This window comes from Calonectris borealis, chromosome 20, assembly GCF_964195595.1.
Source record: "Calonectris borealis chromosome 20, bCalBor7.hap1.2, whole genome shotgun sequence".
NCBI classification, from domain to species: Eukaryota; Metazoa; Chordata; class Aves; order Procellariiformes; family Procellariidae; genus Calonectris; species Calonectris borealis.
In genome coordinates, this window is record NC_134331.1 from 9,380,905 (window position 1) to 9,400,260 (window position 19,356).

General features: G+C 50.1%; 1 protein-coding gene across 1 annotated transcript; it reads left to right on the top strand.

Annotated features, from left to right (window-relative positions):
• The first annotated feature begins 1,120 nt into the window (after positions 1 to 1,120).
• ELAC2 (elaC ribonuclease Z 2) lies at positions 1,121 to 16,493 on the top strand. The gene is made up of 24 exons (XM_075169768.1): positions 1,121 to 1,464; positions 1,550 to 1,600; positions 1,683 to 1,753; positions 2,738 to 2,802; positions 3,461 to 3,518; positions 4,038 to 4,106; positions 4,624 to 4,779; positions 5,285 to 5,343; positions 6,079 to 6,137; positions 6,223 to 6,295; positions 7,349 to 7,461; positions 8,100 to 8,198; positions 8,437 to 8,575; positions 8,654 to 8,739; positions 9,800 to 9,909; positions 10,713 to 10,809; positions 11,239 to 11,377; positions 12,034 to 12,072; positions 12,235 to 12,344; positions 12,807 to 12,906; positions 12,987 to 13,107; positions 13,296 to 13,374; positions 14,164 to 14,308; positions 15,015 to 16,493. Exons 1-24 carry the CDS (start codon positions 1,124 to 1,126, stop codon positions 15,255 to 15,257), a joined length of 2,622 nt encoding a protein of 873 aa, XP_075025869.1. The 5' UTR covers positions 1,121 to 1,123; the 3' UTR covers positions 15,258 to 16,493.
• Positions 16,494 to 19,356: the final 2,863 nt, after the last annotated feature.

Genomic DNA, 19,356 nt, shown 5'->3' on the forward strand with positions numbered 1-19,356 from the left:
GCCATGGCAAGATCTGGAGGTTTGGACAGATCCCCACTCAAAGTATTTGCTTGCATCACTGGAAAAGAAAGGGAAGAGCATTGGCACTAAGAAGAAAGGGAGACAGAGTTTGGAAATAAAAGCACTGAGAAAGATAAGGTTTGCCTTTGGAAGTAAGGAAGAAAAGGGATATTGATGATTAGGATTGTTTATGTTGGGGTACTCTGGTTACAGTAAAATTTAGTGGTTCTTTTTGAAGCGAACAGAAAGCCCGAGAGAACTCAGAGTGGGTTTAGAGAGCTCAAAAATAAACAGAGCTGTGGCCTGGATCGTCTAGTATTTGTAAACAGGCCCTGAACAAGGCTCATATGGAAGAGGAGCTTGTGAGCAATGGTGAAATGGTGAAGAGGAGACTGGAGAATCACAGGGTAATCTGGGTTCAGAGGGACCTTGGGAGGCCCAACCTCCTGCTCAAAGCTGGGTCAGCTCTGAGGTCAAACCAGGATGCTCAGGGCTTTATCCAGCCTGGTCCTGACCACCTCTGAGGAGAGGGACTGCGCAGTCCTGCCAGGTACCTGACGCAGCGCCTCACCATCCTCATGCGGAAGAGGCTTTCCTTCCACCCGGCTGGCGTGCTGTGACGAGCCCGGCTCCGGCTCCTCGATGGCCTCCTCCTCGCACGTACTGCAAAGCCACCAGGCCCCCTCACCCACGACCTGGCCTGGCCCGCCCTGCCCGGCCCGGCCCGGCCCGGCCCTGGCCCAGCCCCGCAGGCCCTGGCTGCGTCCGGACAGGCCCTGGCAAGCCTCCGGCACGGCAGCTCGCCGCGGTAGGGGCTGCAGCGGGATGAGGCCGGGCCCCGACGCTGCCCTACAGGCCCGCTACGGCCCTCGGGCTGCAGCCGCACCGCGGGAGGGCTCGGGCGAGGCCGGTGAAAAGGGGGGACGTTGCTAGGCGCGGCGGTTGCCAGCTACCCGCACGGCGCCGCTAAGCACCGCCCCTCTACGTAACTGCAGGCAGGCAAGTTCCGATTGGGTAAACCCAGTCACGTGAAAGCGGACCGTGGAGCCGCACCTGGGAGTGGCGCCTCAGGGGCGGGTCGTTTGGAGCGGCCTCTTGCTTCTCATTGGCTCTCCCTCATCACATGGCGAAGGGAGCCGCTGAAGCCACTGCGCGCCTATTGGCGGCGGGCGGCGCGCGGCGCCGGGCGGGGGGACGCGCGTGGATGTGGGCCCCGGCGCGGGCGCTGTCGCCGGTTTTCGGCCTTGCGCGGCGGCTGGTGGCGGGCAGGGCCATGGCCGAGGGCTCCTCGGCGGCGCGCCCGGCGCGGCGGCCCAAGGACGTGCCGCGGCACGTGTGGGCCCGCGAGCGGCGGCGGAGTGCGGGCACGGGCCTGGCAGGGCCCAACACCGTCTACGTGCAGGTGGTGGCGGCCGGGAGCCGCGACGCGGGCGCCGCCGTCTACGTCTTCTCCGAGTTCAACCGGTGAGTGTGAGGCCGCGGGGACGCCCCGCCCGGGCTGGGGCCGGGGCGCCCCGTCCGGGCCCGCCCTGACGCCCCTTCCCCTCAGGTATCTCTTCAACTGCGGCGAGGGCACACAGCGGGCCATGCAGGAGCACAAGTAAGTGGGGGCAACCGCGGGGGCCGCCCCGGGGCCGCATCGGTCCCTGCTCACCCCCACCCACCCCCATCTCGCCCCTCAGGCTGAAGATCTCCCACCTGGACAGCATCTTCCTCAGCCGGGTGGCCTGGGCCAACGTCGGTGGCCTGCCAGGTGAGTGGGGGGGGGCTGGCTGGGTGCCCCGGTGGCAGCCTGGCGCTGGTTCCTCTCTCGAGGTCCAGCCATAGGCAGCAGTTGTCTAGGCCAGAGGTGGTTGCTTTGCAAGCTGCCTGATGGGTGGTACGTGGGGTCTTTTATGTAGCAATGGAGAGAGGAAAAGCGCTGGCAGAGCGGCTGGATTGCACGTGGGGCTCTGCGGTGCTTCCAGCTGCAGTGTGGTTTCTGAGACAGTGCATGTGAACACGTGGTGGAAGAGGCGCTGCATGGCATGGCTTTATCTTCCCAAAATCTTCTAGAGTAGAGTAGAAGGCATTACCAGTGTTGCATTGCCAGCAGGGAGCTGTTCGTGAGTCAGACTAATTTGAGTTCAAAGGGACCTACAAAGGTTTCTGTCCCACCCCTGTCGTCAAAGCAGGGTGAGATGAGAACAGATCACTTAGGATCTGATCCATTAAAATTCTGGAAATCTCCAAGAAAGGAGGAGATTAACAATCTGTTCATGTTACTTGCTCCAAATTACGACTATTGAGATTTGTAGATATTTTCTTTATCTGCGGAAATAAGTGACTTGTTGGAACTGCCACAAAGCTGAGGCAAAACTGAATTTGGATCCGAGTTCAGTTCTGGCCTTCATGGAGAGGCCCAGCACTCCTGGGTGCTGAGAGGGATAGAATCATAGAATTATACAGGTTGGAAAAGACCTCTAAGATCATCGTGTCCAACAGTCAACCCAACACACCATGCCCACTACACCATGTCCCTAAGCGCCTCATCTACACGTCTTTTAAATACCTCCAGGGATGGTGACTCCACCACTTCCCTGGGCAGCCTGTTCCAAGGCCTGACCACTCTTTCAGTAAAGAAGTTTCTCCTAATGTTCAATCTAAACCTCCCTTGGTGCAACTTGAGGCCATTTCTTGTGTGACATACCAGCGGTTAGCGGGGCTGTGATAAAGCTGTTTCTCTGCTTTCTTTTAGGTATGATTCTCACGTTAAAGGCTATGGGGCTTCAAAGATGTGTTTTCCTAGGGCCACCGAAGCTGGTAAGTAGGGGAAGCTTGCAGAAGGGAGAGCGAACCCTTCAAATGTTAAAGCTTACCTTGGAACTGGGAGAGCTAGTATCAAAGGAGTGAATCATCATACAGGTGTAAAATACTGGTCTGAGTTAGTGCCAGCCTGAAGGTTCTGTCAGAAGGGCTGGCTTTAAAAAGCCAGTCTTTTCAGTTATACACAGGACTTCTGCTCCTTAAAACTGTCTTGTCAGCTAATAGTCGGGTAAATCATGTTTTGGAAAAAGGGCACCCTTTGTTCTCCTGTCTGCTCCCTCCCCATTTTCTTTTAATAGAAGCTTGATTTCTGATCTCCTGCTTAACGCTATCCTTGCCAGCCTAATGCCATGTCTAGGCTGAAAATTTCCAATCCTCAGCATTGTTTTATTTCCTTGCAAATCTGCTGACTAATTATATTGATGGAAGGGACGAGGAGTGTGATTCTTTATTTTCCTTTCTCTTTCTAACTGAGTAATGCCCACTGGAGGTGGGACACCTGCCCAGTGCTTTCTGGCTGGCTCTGTGCTGCCCAGTTTTTGCCTGACTGGGCGTTGAGCCTTTGACTTCACTGAAAGTAACTGTAACTCCTGAAAGTGGTGCTTATAATTGCACTTCTTTGACGTGGCCTCCTGATACGCTGTCTCTTTTTCAGCAAAACTACTTGAAAGCGATTCGACTCTTTCCTGGGCCCCTAAAAAGGATGGATTTAGGTATGTGGTCAGTGATGTGTAGCTAATACGAACTTGTAACTTCTTTTTGTTTCAGCTGTAGCCAAGGTTGCATTGAATAGTAACAAGTTCAGAATAAATGCCTCTGGTTTATATCCACTCAAAGAAAGTTTCAAACATTTGTTTTGATCTGATACACTGTTCAAATCCATCACAAGACCTGCCTGGAAGAAAAACAGTGTTTCCAGCTCTGTTTCTGGTAGGCTGCTGCCTCTCTGACTAGTAGACAGCATTTGGTTTTAAAGCACTGTAAAAGCAATTTGCTTCCAGAGTTTGCTGGTGAACTTCCTTACCGTGGTATCATGGACTACTTTTTGTGGATGATCAGCTTTTAAGAACTTTAATTATCATTGATCTTTGCAGTTGGGCAGAAAAAGGAAAAGGACACATTCAACAGGTTTCGTTTAAGAAAGAAAAAAGATATTTTCTTGATTTAAATTCTTGTAGAGTATGAATCTCTTCTTATGAACTTGTTAATGCTGGTTTCTGACCTCTTTCCAGCTGTGCAATTGCACACAGAGCCTGAGTATAAGGACGAGACGATGACAGTCTACCAAATACCTCTTACAGGTGAGCATGTGATGCTGTAGTCAGACAGGAGAAGTACTTGTTCAGTAACCATGCTTAAGGTGGCTAAAGGAGCGGCTTCTGTTTGCAAGCCTGAGTAAGGAGAGGTTTATTAATTTGCATGTTTTTCTCAGGAGAAGGATCTCTTTCAAAGAAACAAGACTTGCTGAGTCAGGGCCTTGGTTTGTTCCTTTAGGTGTGGGTGTATAGAATGACATGTGAAACATCACTGGATTCGGCTTTCTTAGCCAGCTGAGTTTTCTTACTGGGATACTGAGAGTACAGGCACAGACTTAACAGAGTTTAGCAGTTTTGAGAGAATCTGAAGGACTTGGATGACGGATGGCTCCTGAAATAAGAGACTAGAGTATGCAAGCGCAAGTCAGACTTGGGGGAAGAGCTCTGTATTCTGGTGCGGTTTAAACATGACTGTCATGGAAGAGGGAATGCTACGCATGCTTTTCTTATCTGTCCTTTTTGATTGAGTGCTCTTTGTCTGGTTTTATTGGATTTGGGACAGGAAAACCACTAGCTGCTGAAAGTACGTTGCCTCAGAGTCCTGGAGCATCAACCCAAGGTGGAAATAGCCCTAAAGGGGACACAGGACCTGGATCCCCAAGAGCTGCACAGCAAAGCTTGGAGGAGGGCAAGGAAAAAGAAAGCCCAAAGAAAACAGGTGAAAAAAATGGAATGACTTTTTTAACTTTAATGAAACAACGCCAAATTAAGGATATGCATTTGTCCTCTGAGCTGCTTGCTCTCTGGAAGTGAGGTTTGTAGAGAAGCTCAACTTAAGGATTACATGGAGCAGAATGAGTTCTGGTACTTTGGAAGTTGACACAGAACTAATAAGGCCTAGAAATTAGACGTGATTCTTACTTGGGGTGTGATTAGTCCCTGTAGAAGTTTGCCCCTGACTGGAGTGGGTGCTCCAGCCTTTGTAATTTAGTTACGAGTGGATGTTGGGATTCATTATTTTTCAATCTTGAGCTTTATTTTGGTTTCTTGTAGCTGAAACTGTGGGCTCTCTGGCCTTAGGTGCTTGTAACATTTTGCTGCTGGGCTCCAAGTTGGCTGGATGATGTTGTTCCTGTTAACGCTTTAGCAAACATTAACACATTTTGGCTTTAAGAAAAATGATAGTCAATGATGATTCTGAGTAGTTTTGCTTTCTTTTACAGGTGGTGAACAGAAGTGGGCAAGTAGGCAACCTGATCTGGTGATGGCTTTCCTTTGTAAAGTAAGCTTGGACACAAAGATCTCTAAATCAGTGTAGAATAGAATATAGAATAGCATAGGGTATTTCAGTTGGAAGGGACTGCTGCGAATGAGTGGGGACCTACAACAATCATCTAGTCCAACTGCCTGACCACTTCAGGGCTGACTGAAAGTTAAAGCGTGTTGTTAAGGGCATTGTCCAAATACCTCTTAAACATTGATAGGCATGAGGCATCAACCACCTCTTTAGAAAGCCTGTTCCAGTGTTTGACTACCCTCTCGGTACATAAATGCTTCCTAATGTCATTAGGACATTTCATCTTGCTAAATAGGTTTAATTGGAGATAGTGTTTTCAAGCAGGACTTTGAAACTATTTTGTGATCCTACTTTTCAAAGGTAAGAGTAACTGTAGTATGAATAGAATGTGTAAAAACTGGAGACTTTTTTTTAGAAGTGCTCTTTATAGAGCAGCCAATTAAGAGTGTACACGTTCCATTCTTGCTTAATGCTTACAGTAGGGAAGTCTGTCCTGCTTACTTAGCTAAAGAAGGGAGCAAGAAGCAGCAGCATGATCTTGGAAACCAGAAAATCTAGTAAAAGGTTTTTAGGGATAAATTAGACTAGTGGCTGTGGAACTAAAAAGAAAAAAATAATTCCCTTGGCTTGTGGGGAAACACTTAAACTAGAAGTATGTGGATCTTGTCTCCTGGCCCTCTTTATTTGGCTGATAATTCTGTTTTATTTAACTCTTTTCAGATTCACCCAAAGAAGGGAAAATTCCTAGCAGCTAAAGCACAGGAGATGGGCCTGCCAGTGTGAGTACAAGATCCCAGCCTGGGTGGGGCAACACCAGGCACGTTGGTATTGGCAAGCTAAGTATTTCTATGGCCTTGTTTTCAGGGGAACTCCAGCCATTCTTCCCATAATTACAGCTCTCAAAAATGGGGAGAGCATCACTTTTGAAGGCAGAGAGGTAAGATGTATCTGTGCTTTCTGCTGTGGCTTTGCCATCCTCCCTCCTTCACTGGGCTCCCAGGCTGACAATCTTTTTGTGCAGAATGTTTTGCCTACTAATATGTATTGGGACGTGCTGTGGGGTTTTTTTGCTTTGTTTTGTTTTTTTTTTTTTTTTTTTTTACACCCATTCTTGAAGCAACGGTGGATGATGGTTGTCTGCCTATTCCCTCTCATCCCTGCTAAGAGATTGGCTTGGGTTTTTGAGCTTTGAGTGGCTACTTCTGGTTAGTGACTGGTCCCTGTTCAGCCCCAAGTTGTTGCTGAATGTGGCTCCCGTGAAGGGCATGTCTGGGGCTGTTGTAGGGGTGTGATTAGGGAAGTACGCTCTGAAATGAATTCATGTGTGAGTATGGCTGTATGTCTGCTATTTGTCAGAGCTTCTTCATCTCCCCTTCCCAAAGCTGATACAGGTGTACGAGTGAACTAGTGGAGTTGATCCCTGCATGTTTAAAATCTGGCGTTTCAATAGCCTGTGTAGCTATCCCTCCCTCCTCTCTCTTTGCACGTCTTGAACCAAAAGAAGTTCAATGGTTCCTGTGTGCAGGGTCTTAATCTCTCAAATACTAGTCTGAAGTGAGAGGCAGAGCCAGTTCTGGCCATGTCCCAGATGATCTGTAAGAGAAGATCCTAGCCTGGGAGACAGGATTGACATATCTTTGTGTCATAAGAATTTCACAAAGCCTTTTTTATTTAAGCACGCTTTTGCTACCATCTGAATTTGCTGTGGGAACCTAGAAGCTGCTAAAATTCCCTTCCTTACATGAGACTGTGGTTTGCTCTGATTCCAGGGTTGGGATTTGTTGTTACACAGCAAAGTGCAAACTTGTGTAATGAGAACAGAAAGGGAACAAGAACTGCACTGACTGGGTTTGCTGAGCATTGAGAGAGCCTGCTTGGAGCTGCCTGCTGGGGGCTGGCTGATAGAACAGCTGCCGAAAGAGTCGGACATAACGATGCAAGAAGGGCTGCGTGTATAGCTTGATTGTGGTCTTTGTGTATCTGCCTGCAGCTCTTTCCTGAAGAGCTGTGCACCCCTACTGATCCTGGGCCAGTGTTCATTGTGCTGGAGTGTCCTCACGAGGGCTTTGTGGATGCCGTCTGTGAAAACGAGACCTTCCGAAGGTAGCGGGGCTGGGTGACCTGGAGTGTTTGGGGGAAGACATCTGTGCTGAGCTTTGCCAAAGAGAAGTTCTTGTTCTTTTCTAGATGTTGGTTCTTGTGGCTGATGTCTGAGCTGTTTGGCACTGTTAAGGAGCTAGAGATGCAAGAAAGGACTGGTAGTGCATTTTGAGCCTTTTAGGAAAGGCAGGCCTGTGCAGGACCTGTGGGGTTCTGTAACTGTGACAGGCCTGTCTTCCCTCAGGGGCCTCCAGAAAAGAAAATGTGCACTGGTGTCTTGCTGGGGAGCAATGTACACTGCCGCTTCCCTGTGCGGTGGAAGACTGGGCTGTCTGTAACGTCTCTGTAGGGCTTGTGCAGAAGCATGTTAGGCTTCTGAAAGGCTCTGCAGATGTTGTTGCTCTTGGAGGAGAGGAACTGCTCTGAGGGGGAGAGTGGAGGTGTCAGCAAATGGCGGGCTTGAGCCTCGCGGAGCCTTGTGCCTACCGTGATGTGGAGCCTAGAGCTCCTGGGCTGTGCTCTTAAGATCTGTGCTCTTAGGGGGGCATCTCTGGTAGCAGCAAGATGGGAGAGGGGAGGGGATGCCAAGGTGATAGAGGACGCAAGCGCAAGTATTCTTTCTGTGCTTGAATGTGCCCCAGGTACCAGGAAGGACTTCCTGAGAACCAGGTGGCTTTGGTTATTCACATGACTCCAGAGTCAGTGCTTCGAGACAGCCGCTACCAGCAATGGCTGGAAAGGTATGTGATCTTCTGATTACTTGGTTTCATGTCACTATTGGGGAGCAGCGTGTTCTTACGGTGCAAATGTTTTTCCTGGAGTAGAAATAGCTGTTAACTGGCAGCAGGGCTCTGCCTCGCTCAGGTGAGATTTTAGCTAAAGGCTCAGGAGATATTTTAGCTAATGGCTCAGGAGTGCACATATGCCCAACTCTAACGTGGGACTGAAGCTGTTGTGCATTTTATTCTCCTCTTACAGGTTTGGACCTGGAACTCAGCACTTGGTACTCAATGAAAACTCTTCCACGGTGCACAACCCACGCAGCTACAAGATCCAAACTCAGCTGAACCTCATCCACCCAGAGATCTTCCCTCTGCTCACCACCTACCAGAGCAAGGTAGGCCAGGCCCTGCTTGCCTGTGTACCTCATGCCCCTGAGCAAAGAATGTGTTTAATGTCACTCTTCTCCCTGTAGGAAGAAGAGGCTGTGTGTAGCATGCCCATTGTGCGAGGAGAGTGCCTCTTGAAATACCACTTCAGACCACAGCAGGAGTGGCAGAGGTCGGTGGGAATCTTTGACTTACCAGTTTTTGGGTGTTGGCTTGAAGCAGCTTTTCAGTGTGAGTCTGTGCTGAGGGAGGACGGTTTGTGGGCATCCTTTGAGATTCTTATTGGTGGCTGTGCTGGGGTCGCTGCCAAGCTATCAACTGTGTTTTGAGGGGTGTATCCCTGTCCCTGAAAGTCTCAGACAACATGTAGGACACGGATGAGTGAACCACTGAAAACACCACCTGGCCAGTTGTTTGGAGTGTTGTTTCTGTCCCTCGCTCTTCTAGTCTCATGTGCTCCTCTGTCCTCTGCTTTGACCTCATATGCTGTGCACCCAACCATGGCTGTGGCAGAGCAGATGGTGGCAGGGAGAGACTTTTCAGGAAGCCCTGAAGCCTTGTCAGGCTTTCTGGGTCTTCAAATAGTATCAGAGCTGAAAGCTCAGATGGTTAAACAGCAGCAGACTTCTCCACTGGTGCTTGCTTTGTGGGCCAGTAGGAGAAGCGGCTCAATGAGGATCTTAAGGGCACAGGACCACATGATGCAACGGGATACCACTTCCATGGCTCAAATTTCTGGCTCTGTTGGGCAGAATAGGAGGACCCAGGTGCCAAGAAGAGTTTAAGTTTCTCTGCTTAAGGCATCTGAAGGCCTTTAGTATTGCACATGTTCTGATGCAGGGCCAGGAGACGGACCCTTATGCTTTTGAGTGGTGCCTGGAGCCCGTTTGGGTAGTTGTTCCTCTTCCAGGAGTTTCTGTGCTGCCTTGCAGTGCCCTCTAGTGTCTGGCACCTCTCTGGATCTGGACAGCGCAGGGGACCATTTTCCAGGAGCTTCTCCAGTTTGGTGGAATGATTATTTCTGTGGGGTAGCTCAGCCCAACCAGGCCCTTTTGGCACACGCCACACTCGTGGATGTAACTTCCCCCACCCCTCAAAATGGAACTTGGAAGGAGCATTTAACCCTTTGTTGTAACGCTGTTTTGGCACAGTAATTTGGCACTTTGCTCTGAAAAGTGCTGTCTTTTCAATTCCTACCCTGCCGCACCCTGATACATGGCCTGTTCTTTCAGAGATGCTGTGACTGTCTGCGATCACGATGCATTTGTAAGTGAAGCCTTGGATCTCCCTGACTTCCAGACTCGTGTGAAGGAGTGCAAAGAGAGCCTGTCTGCTCTACCAAGTAAGGATCAGCAACTTGTCTTGGATCAGTGTAATGGGAAGTAGGAGGTCTTGGTGACCCACTGCTTTAGAGCCCAGACAAAGCTGTGAACTTGCAGTTTTCCTGCTGCCTGAGAGGTGCTCAGCTGGAGTTCCTGGAGCTGTGCAGAGGACAGGCTTAGCACAAACTGAGTTAGCTCCTTTCAGTTGGATTTACACAGTCTTGTGCTTCTGGTTTTCTAAAGCTGCTAGGTTTGGGGTTTGAGTGCTGTTTGGGGCAATTAGAGACAAAGCACCTGTGTGTAATTTCTCTGAGTTGACCAGAGTTCTGCTCATGTTAAATGCTGTCATAGCAGCCACAGTGCGAGTCCCTACGTCTGGGAAAAGTCTTGCTCTAGAACCAGCTCCCTGTGGGGCACTGTCCTCTGAATTTCAGTTGTCCTGTTGGCAGTGAGGCTTTCATGGTGCGACACAGCACCACTTGCTCACTGTCTGGATCCCGATTCCAGGGAGAGTCAGGGTACTGTGGAACAGGAATCAGGTCCCTCTTGAACTGCCAGCTCTGTCATGGGCAATGAGCAGAGTCCTTGTTTGCCCGCCTTTGGATATGCAGTTATGCATTGTGATGTGTTTTCTTGGTGGTGCTTGTTCTACCTTCCCTTGTAAACCTTGCTGCTGTAGGAAAGCCAGAGGCTGAGCGAGGCAAAAATGAACGTGCTGGACATGTAAACTCTGGAGTTAGTAGGCTGTTGAACTAAATGGTGTCTGACTGGGCAATATGTGGATAACACTTTCTTATAAATGCTTGCTGTCTGTTTTCTCCAGGAAACGTGAGTGCTTATCCTGAAATTGTGTTCTTGGGAACAGGATCTGCAATTCCAATGAAAATCCGAAATGTCAGTTCCACGCTGGTAAATACCAGGTAAATCCCAATGTCGTGCATTCTGCTTGGAGAGGGTCAGTGTCTCAAGAAGGTCTTGCCTAAGGGCTGTTTTGACCGGTGTGTTGGTGACACAGGGAGAGTGCCCCTATTGTGGAGTCTATAGGACTTCAGTTTCAGGCACCTGTCTCTCTGTAGGTGGGGAGAGCCACCTGTAAAGCCAAACATTTAATGTCTTCATTCATTTTACCATCTGCCCCAAGGGTGTGTTCAGCATCAACGCAAGACCAGAATGAGCTATGCAGACAGAACAGTCTTTCTAAAGCCTTGGCTGGTAGGACTGGAGTAGCAGTTAGAGGTGTAGAGCACTGAGAGCTCTCTGCTCCAACTCAAAAGATCCCCCTTCCTGAATGGGCCCTGATCAGAGCTCATACAGTGGCTGCTAAATGTCTTTGTCGCTTGTCTTGCCAGCTCTACCCGATCCCTGCTCTTGGACTGTGGAGAAGGAACGTTTGGACAGCTCTGTCGCCACTATGGAGAGCAAGTTGACCAAGTGCTGTGTAACATAGTAGCTGTGTTTGTGTCTCACATGCATACTGATCATCATTCGGTAGGTTGAGTGTCTTGGAAGGAGAAGGGGTTTTGTGCAGACGTGCTCTGCTGTTTGGGATTCAGATGTAGCTGCAGCTGGTGAATGTAGGCTGCCCTGCTGTTAGGGCTGCACTTCCCTCTGCATTCCCCAGGCACTACTGAATCTGTCTGTGTTTCTAATCCCCTCTCCCTTCCTGTTAGGGGTCCCTAACTTGCTGGGATCCTCCAGAGTTGTAATTTTTTAGCAGTGTCCAACCCAGCTTTTTTCAGTGCTTTGCAATAAATAGTCACAGAAGGACCAGTTGGTCTATTCTAGCTTGGGCCTGATCAGGGCAGGCTGTTTGCTGGTCTGCTGTCTTGTGTCTGGAAACCACACTGGGACTGCGATATTGGGTAGAGACTTTCTGCTCTCTACCTTTCTTTTGGGAGCAGACACAGCAGCACTGGGAAGGGCTGAGGGACTTGTGTTGTAGGCTGCTGGCCACCAGCTTGGGGGCATAAGCAGTGCCAATATTACAGCAACTCAGCGAGTTTCAGTTATTGGAAAAGCAGTAATCATATATTTGTGACTATAGGTTTTCCAAAAACTGCAGCTATTCCAAAAATAGCACTGTTGCCACTTAGGCCCCAGCTATTTCTGACTACAGCTTGCTGTCTTGTTTATTCCCTTTGCAGGGGTTGTTGAACATCCTGATGGAGAGGCGGAGAGCTTTTGTAAGTAGTACTGTTGTTTCACTGCTCCTGAACTTGCCTCAGAGTGAGGGGAGGGGAACTTCTGAGTAGTGGAAAAGCACCATTATTTCCCTAGGTATTTCTTCTCTCTGATTTGGTGTATACCTAGTACTGATTTTTTTCCCCCTGCCTTTGCTTTTCCAGGCAGCCCTTGGTCAGGCTTTCAGCCCTCTGTTTCTGGTAGCACCTGAACAGATCATGCCTTGGCTACACGAGTACCACAACCACTGTGAAGAGATTCTCGGAGACATCAAGTGAGTGTTCTGTGTGGTATGTGGAGAAATGTCTTTGGTGGGTCCTTATTCAAGGCAAACTACTGTCATCTGTTCCCTACACCCCTTCATTGAAGATGGCTCTGACTCCTTCCACTGTGTGTAGAATTAAGATGTGCAGTTTGCAAAGGGGAGGATAGGGTTTGTTGCTCAGTTGTGCTACTTAATAGAGCCTTACAGGTAGGCTTTCCTTTTCCTTAGGAAGGGGGAGGTGGGCAAGTGAAAAAAGATTCCTGGAAGAGAGAGTATTTGACAGTGGGGGAGAAGTGGTTGGATGAGTTACTGGGGCACTGGATAGTGAAAGCAAGGGATAAAACAGATGGGTGCACAAAAATGTTTTGCTTGTAAGGTGCTGAACTGAGAAGGAGAAATAGGCTGCTTAAAGATAAGATCAGGTTTTATTTTGTACCTGTCCTTAGTTCTCTCTTCTCCCCTCCCTCACAGAATGATTACTTCCCAGTCTCTTGTGAAAGGCTGTGAGAACATCAAACCTAAAGCCAAATGGTTTGTCAGTTCTCTGTTAGAGAACTACGACTTGGCTGAGGTAAGCTCACCAGCTGGCAGGGTCAGTTGCTATGAGGGGCAAGAGGGGACCTGAGGTCTAACACTTATATCCTTGTTCAGTTTCAGACTTGTGAAGTCCAGCACTGTAAAAATGCTTTTGCATGTTCAATGATCCACAAATCTGGCTGGAAAGTAGTCTATTCTGGTGACACAATGCCCTGCATGGCCTTAGTACAAATGGGTAGGTGACAAAAACCCTCTGCTTGAAGAATCTCTTGGAGAAAGTTAGTATCCGAAGCGGGCACCCCCAAACCCTTGGTGCTATTCCTGCAACACAGTGAGGGGCTAAGTGGGGCAGATGAGAGTTCATGTAGGCAATTGAACTAGTCTGTATTCAACTGAAGGTTGGATATATGATTATTTACACAGGGAAAAATGCTACCCTGCTGATTCATGAAGCAACACTGGAAGATGGCATGGAAAAAGAAGCAATAGAGAAGACACACAGGTGGGGTGTGTTCTGCTGTCTGTCACTGTTGGGAAGGTGAAGATGCGGAGCTGGGCTTTGTCCTTGGAGCTGGTGGTGGAGCAGTAGATGGTTCTGGTGTGCGTAGAGCTCTTCAGCACTAAAAACGGTGTGTTGCTCATTGCACCAGCTCTGTAACTCTCATAGCTCCTCTGAATGTCCCCAAAGAGAGATGGGGAAAGCTTTTTAAGTGGACAGTAGTAACTCTACAAATAGACTAGCCCGAAGGAAAGGTCCTCTGCTTGATTACATTTCAGGACTAAGCTCAGGAGGTAGAAAAGTCATCATACCCTGCCCCAGCTAACCGCGCAATTCAAACTGAGCGCTGCAGCCAGCGATACTGAGCGCTACCCCCAGCAAAAGTGGGGACACCTGAGAGCAGCTTCTCAGACTTAATGTGAGTTACAGTGCAAGAGAGCTGGACTTGCTGGCACCCCTGGGACAAGTATTTGAATAAGTCCCTGTCCCCAGCTTTTGGAGCTCTGAACTGCAGAGCTCCAAGTAATTACAGCTACTTTCCTGCACTCAGAGTTGTTTGGAAGTCAGAGACTTGCCACCAGTGCAGGTTGCCAGAGGAAGAGGTGCCTGGGCGTGCCTGCGAAGAGCAGGGACACCTTGTGCCCAGCAAGTGTTAGATAGCATCTAGTGTTGGCTGTTGGTGTGATGTGACCTTAGACGCAAAGCGGCCTGCCCTGCCTGGATGGAGCGGCAGTGCTAGCCAGCCTGTGCGTGACCAGGGTACATGGTGCCGTGTTCCTGTTCCGTTTGCAGCACGACCTCCCAGGCGATTCAGACGGGGATGAAGATGAATGCAGAGTTCATCATGCTCAATCACTTCAGTCAGAGATATGCCAAGATCCCGCTGTTCAGTGAAGACTTCAGCGAGAAGGTTGGAATTGCATTCGATCATATGAGGGTAAGTTGGGAGCTTTGAGTCAGACTGTGGGAAGGGTTTCAGTGTTACTTCGGGATAGCTGCTCATGAATTAAATTCTCCACTTGTAATGTTGTATTGATACACCATCTCCTTCTGAAGAGTAATCTCCTCTGAAACAGCTCCTTTTACTGTTGGCAGCAGACATCACCAACATGGGGGAGAATGGGTGGCACGGAGTGAGACAGGTGGTGATGGCTCTTGAGAACAGAAGTCCACCCTTAGCACGCTGGGTACTTGCCTCGTGTCACCTCTATTGTGGGCACCCTACTCCCAGCTGAAAACGTAATTTTGCTTCCATTCCCACTCGCTTCTCAATTGGTGTGCTGCAAAAGACATCCAGGAGCCAAAAGCTGCTGCCATTGGATTGAACGCAGTCATAGCAGTGAGAATAGCTCACTAATCAATCAAAACCTGTGCAGTGTCCACATCATTTCTTGTAAATGTAAAGAAAATGTAAATAACTTGGCATATGGGATCTGTGGACTGATTGCTATAGGGTTGAAAATGATGACCTGCCTGCTAGCGTAAATGCAGCTGAAAATCGTCAGCGAGGTAGGGCTCCTCTGTGCCAGTGCTGCACAGGGGAAGAGGCAGTGCCCTGCCATCTGAACAGGCAAAAGACGGGGGGAGGAAGGAAGACAAAAAGCAATTCTCATGCACGTGTTCCTGTGTCTGATGTATTTCAGGTATGTTTTGGTGACTTTCCGACCATCCCAAAGCTGATCCCACCTCTGAAGGCTTTGTTTGCGGATGACATAGTAGAAATGGAGGAGCGGAAGGAAAAACGTGAGATGCGCCTTCTGAAGGAGACTGCTATAGTCTTGGACAAACTGGCTGGTGGTGAGAACAAGGAAGTGCCATGCCAGAAACGGAAACAAGCCAAGAACCATCAGGAACTGCCAAACAAGAAGCTTAAAACAGTAAACTGAAAGAAACAAGGTTGAGAATGCTTTGCCCTGTGAGAGGTGCCTTGCTCTCCGCAGGCCTTGGGAGCGCGCAGTGCTGAGGGCTGCCCGCAGGCACCATGGAAAAAGGGGCTGGCCTCAGCGTCTGGGTTTGCTTGGTCATCAGTGGATCTCCGCGGGCTGAAGCTACCAAGCATGCTGTTAGCAGCACGAGACCTTGTGGCGACAGTATCTGCCCATACAGATGTTCCTGGGTCTCAGCAGTCCATGAGTCGTTTTTCTTTTAGCCAAAAGTTCTTCTCTCTGAACTGTTTTAATTTTTGGTTTTATGCTAGAAACTATGTAATGACAGCAGCTGTGACCTTTGCAAGAGATCAGGTTTGAGAAGCCCTTGAGGGGCTGTGGATTCACCAGAATAAGGCAGGCAGGTCTCTGGGTTATGAGGAATGTAACTAGGTATCAGAACCCAGCTCATAGGAGGAAATTTCACAATAAAATGGGACCCAATTAATTTTTAGGTTAATTTAGGGATGTGAATGCTGCTGTGTTCCCATTTTATTTTGGTTTTCTCAGCTGATTTTTTTTTTCATAAGATCAGTTTTCCAAAACCTTTATTTAGAATCTGAATAAACCACTCGACATCTTGCAGGAGGCTGCGTTTTGTCTAGATTGCTAATGAGGACTTCGTGAGGGAAAACAAATACCTGAATTACTCCAGAGAATGACCTTGGTTGGCTGTTTCTGCATTACAGCATTAGTGTAAAGACCAAGATCTCACCCTGATGCTGGAGCCTCATGCCTGTTCTGGCTGTTTTGTGCCAGCAAAATCGTATCTGGCTCTGTTACCCTACAGACAGGAGCTTCACTTGTCAGTTCAAGCTGGTAACAACTCGGAGTGGCTTTTGAATGGCTCCAGAACAGACAATTGAGAGTTTCCTTGAGCAGATCCCAGTCCTAGATGCAGGGGACAGGAAAGCTGGCAAAGCAGGCTGATGTGGAAAAGGTCTGCGGTTAAGAGAAGTGTTTTTGAGGCTTTCTGTGGGTCAGCTGTGCTTCTTCCATTACCAGTGCTGTAACTGCCTATGTTTGTAAGCAGGAGGGGGAGCTTTGCCTGTTTCAATTAAGGAGCTCGTTTTTAGAGGCAGCTTGAAGGCACTAGGCCCCCAAGCCCTGCTCAGCAAATGATACCAGCACATATTAAAGATTTGTTTTTTCATTTTCCATCACCTTAAAATGAAGTCTTAAACTGGCAGCAAAGCATCTTTTGTTGATTAGCTGCGCTTTAATATAATGCTTGTCTAAAGAGAAAGCTGGGTAATTGACACAGCTGGGTAATACAGGAAACAGCTGCTGGGCTTTTAAGAATAGCCAGGAGGCTGAGGAAAGACGAAGCAAGTACTTGTTATTGTGCAGGTGTCAGTAGGATCACGTTAGGGTGCCCAGGGGAGGGCATGGTTACTGCTGTGGTAAGACAAGCAGCCCCTGGACTGCATGGGATCCCTGTGCTTCTTTTCATAGAAGTAAAGACGGTTCTTTCATTTAGAAAATAATAAACTACTACTCACATAAAGGTATTAATAAAATGCAAATACAGCAGTGTTAGGGGGCCATAGCACACAAACTACAGCTCCAGGTGGCTTATGTGAGTACGGCGGTGGTGAAAAGGACCTGCCTGTGCCTGGTGTAGAAAAATGACGCAGACCTGTGCTCATGAGCTTCCCCGCTGAGTGAGCCGGGGGGAAAATTGCTTCTGGGGATCCTGAGCTCTTCCGGTGTGAAGAAAAACCGGGCTGCGAGGAGGGAAGCCGGCGTGAAATCCCAGTCCGGGGAAGCTGCATCTCCCAGCCGAGCTGGGGCCGGCGCTGGGGACCGCCCTCGGTTTCCCGGCAGGACACCGAGGGCGGCTCCTCGGAGTCCCCCCTCCTGCCCGGGGCCGCGTCCCCCGGGCAACGGCGGCTCCTCCCCGCAAACACCCGCCGGTGCCGGGCTGATGGAGGAGGAGGCGGCGGCGGCGGCAGAGCCGGAGCCCGGCGCTGGGCGGCTGGGGCGGTGCGCGGCGCGGGGGCTCGGGGTGCCGGCGGAGCGCTGGGAGCGCTGGGCGGGCGGCGGGGCGGCGGGGCCGCTGCTGCGGGACTTCTTGGCGGGGGCGGCGGGGCCGGCGCTGCTGGCCTGGCGCAGCCCCGCTGGGGAGCTGGCGCTGGGGCCGCCCCCGCCGCCGCCCGCCTCCGCCCGCCCCAAGGCGCTCTTCTTCCTCCGGCCCCCCGGCGCCGGCCCCGGGGAGCTGCTCTGCGGGGACCTGCCCGCCGATGCCCTGCGGCACTTCGCCGCCCTCGTGGAGGAGGTAAGGCCCGGGCGGCCCCGGAGGTGGTGGCCCTGGGTGCTCGGCACCAGGGGACCGGGTACTGCCCCTTGCACGTGGCAGCGGGCAAGATTCCATCCTTGCAAACAGGCTCCTTGGCCTCCCTCCTGTCTCTGCTGATGTGCTCGTACCCTTAACTCTGCCCTTCACAGCACCTCCTGGCCCACAGGGGTCTTTAGAATTCATTTAAACCTCCCAAAACCCAATCCACATCAGCTCTGGGCCTGTCTAATGGTGGTGTCCTTGTGGGACAGATCCACGTTACAGAATCACAGAGGGATTGAGGCTGGAAGGGACCTCTGGAGGTCATCTGGTCTAAACCTCTGATCAAGCAGGGCTACCTAGAGCTGGTTGTCCAGGACCATGTCCAGATAGATTTTAAGTATCTCTAAGGATGGAGACTCCACAATCTCCCTGAGCAAGCCATACCAGTTCTCAGTCACCCTCACAGTGAAAAAGTGTTTCCTGATCTTCAGAAGGAGCCTCCTGTAGTTCAGTACCCGGTTATCTCAGGTGGGCTGATGTTTTCCCAAAGGGATCTTCAAGAGGTGTTACCCTGAACCAGACAACGTTGTCTCAATTTATTCCTGATGGCCTCTGACCTGGAGAAGCCTCTGCAGTGAGGCTGTAATGGGAAAGTAGAATCATAGAATAGTTTGGGTCAGAAGGGACCTTTAAAGGTCATCTAGTCCAACCCCCGTGCTGTGGGCAGGGACATCTTCAACTAGATCAGGTTGCTCAGAGCCCCATCCAACCTGACCTTGAATGTTTCCAGGGATGGGGCATCTACCACCTCTCTGGCAACCTGTGCCAGTGTTTCACCACCCTCATTGTTAAAGATTTCTTCCTTTTATCTAGTCTGAATCTACCCTCTTTTAGTTTAAAACCATTCCCCCTTGTCCTGTTGCAACAGGCCCTGCTAAAAAGTTTGTCCCCATCTTTCTTATAAGCCCCCTTTAATTATTGAAAGGCTGCAATAAGGTCTCCCCAGAGCCTTCTCTTCTCCAGGCTGAACAACCCCAACTCTCTCAGCCTTTCTTCATAGCAGAGGTGTTCCACTCCTCTGATGATTTTTGTGGCCCTGCTCTGGACCCGCTCCAACAGGTCCATGTCTGTCTTGTGCTGAGGGCTCCAGAGCTGGATGCAGCACTGCAGGTGGGGTCTCACCAGAGCAGAGGGGCTCCCTCGACCTGCTGGCCATGCTTCTTTTGATGCAGCCCAGGATACGGTTGGCCTTCTGGGCTGTGAGCGCACATTGCTGGCTTATGTCCAGCTTTTCGTCCACCAGTACCCCCAAGTCCTTCTTGGCAGCGCTGCTCTCCATCCCTCCATACCCCAACCTGTATTGGTACTGGGGGTTGCCCCGACCCAGGTGCAGGACCTTGCACTTGGCCTTGTAGAACCTCATGAGGTTCACAGGGGCCCACTTCTGAGCTTGTCCAGGTCCCTCTGGATGGCATCCCGTCCCTCAGGCATGTCGTCCGCACCACTCAGTGTGTAGAGGAGCTGCTTGATTTGAGAAGCTCTGGTGGTGCTGTTGGTATGTTAAGATGGTGACCGATAGATTGGATTCCCAAGAGCAGGCTGCCAGACTGGTTACCTTTGTTTTGCGGGATAACACGTTATGTACATGGGCAGCTTTTGTTCTGAGGTGTTTGATGAGCCCCGCAGTCTTGATAAGCGTGCACAAACAGCGGTTTTTGCATCACAGTTTTGTTTGTAAATGCTGGCAGGTAGCATATGATAGGCATTGTGAACACCATC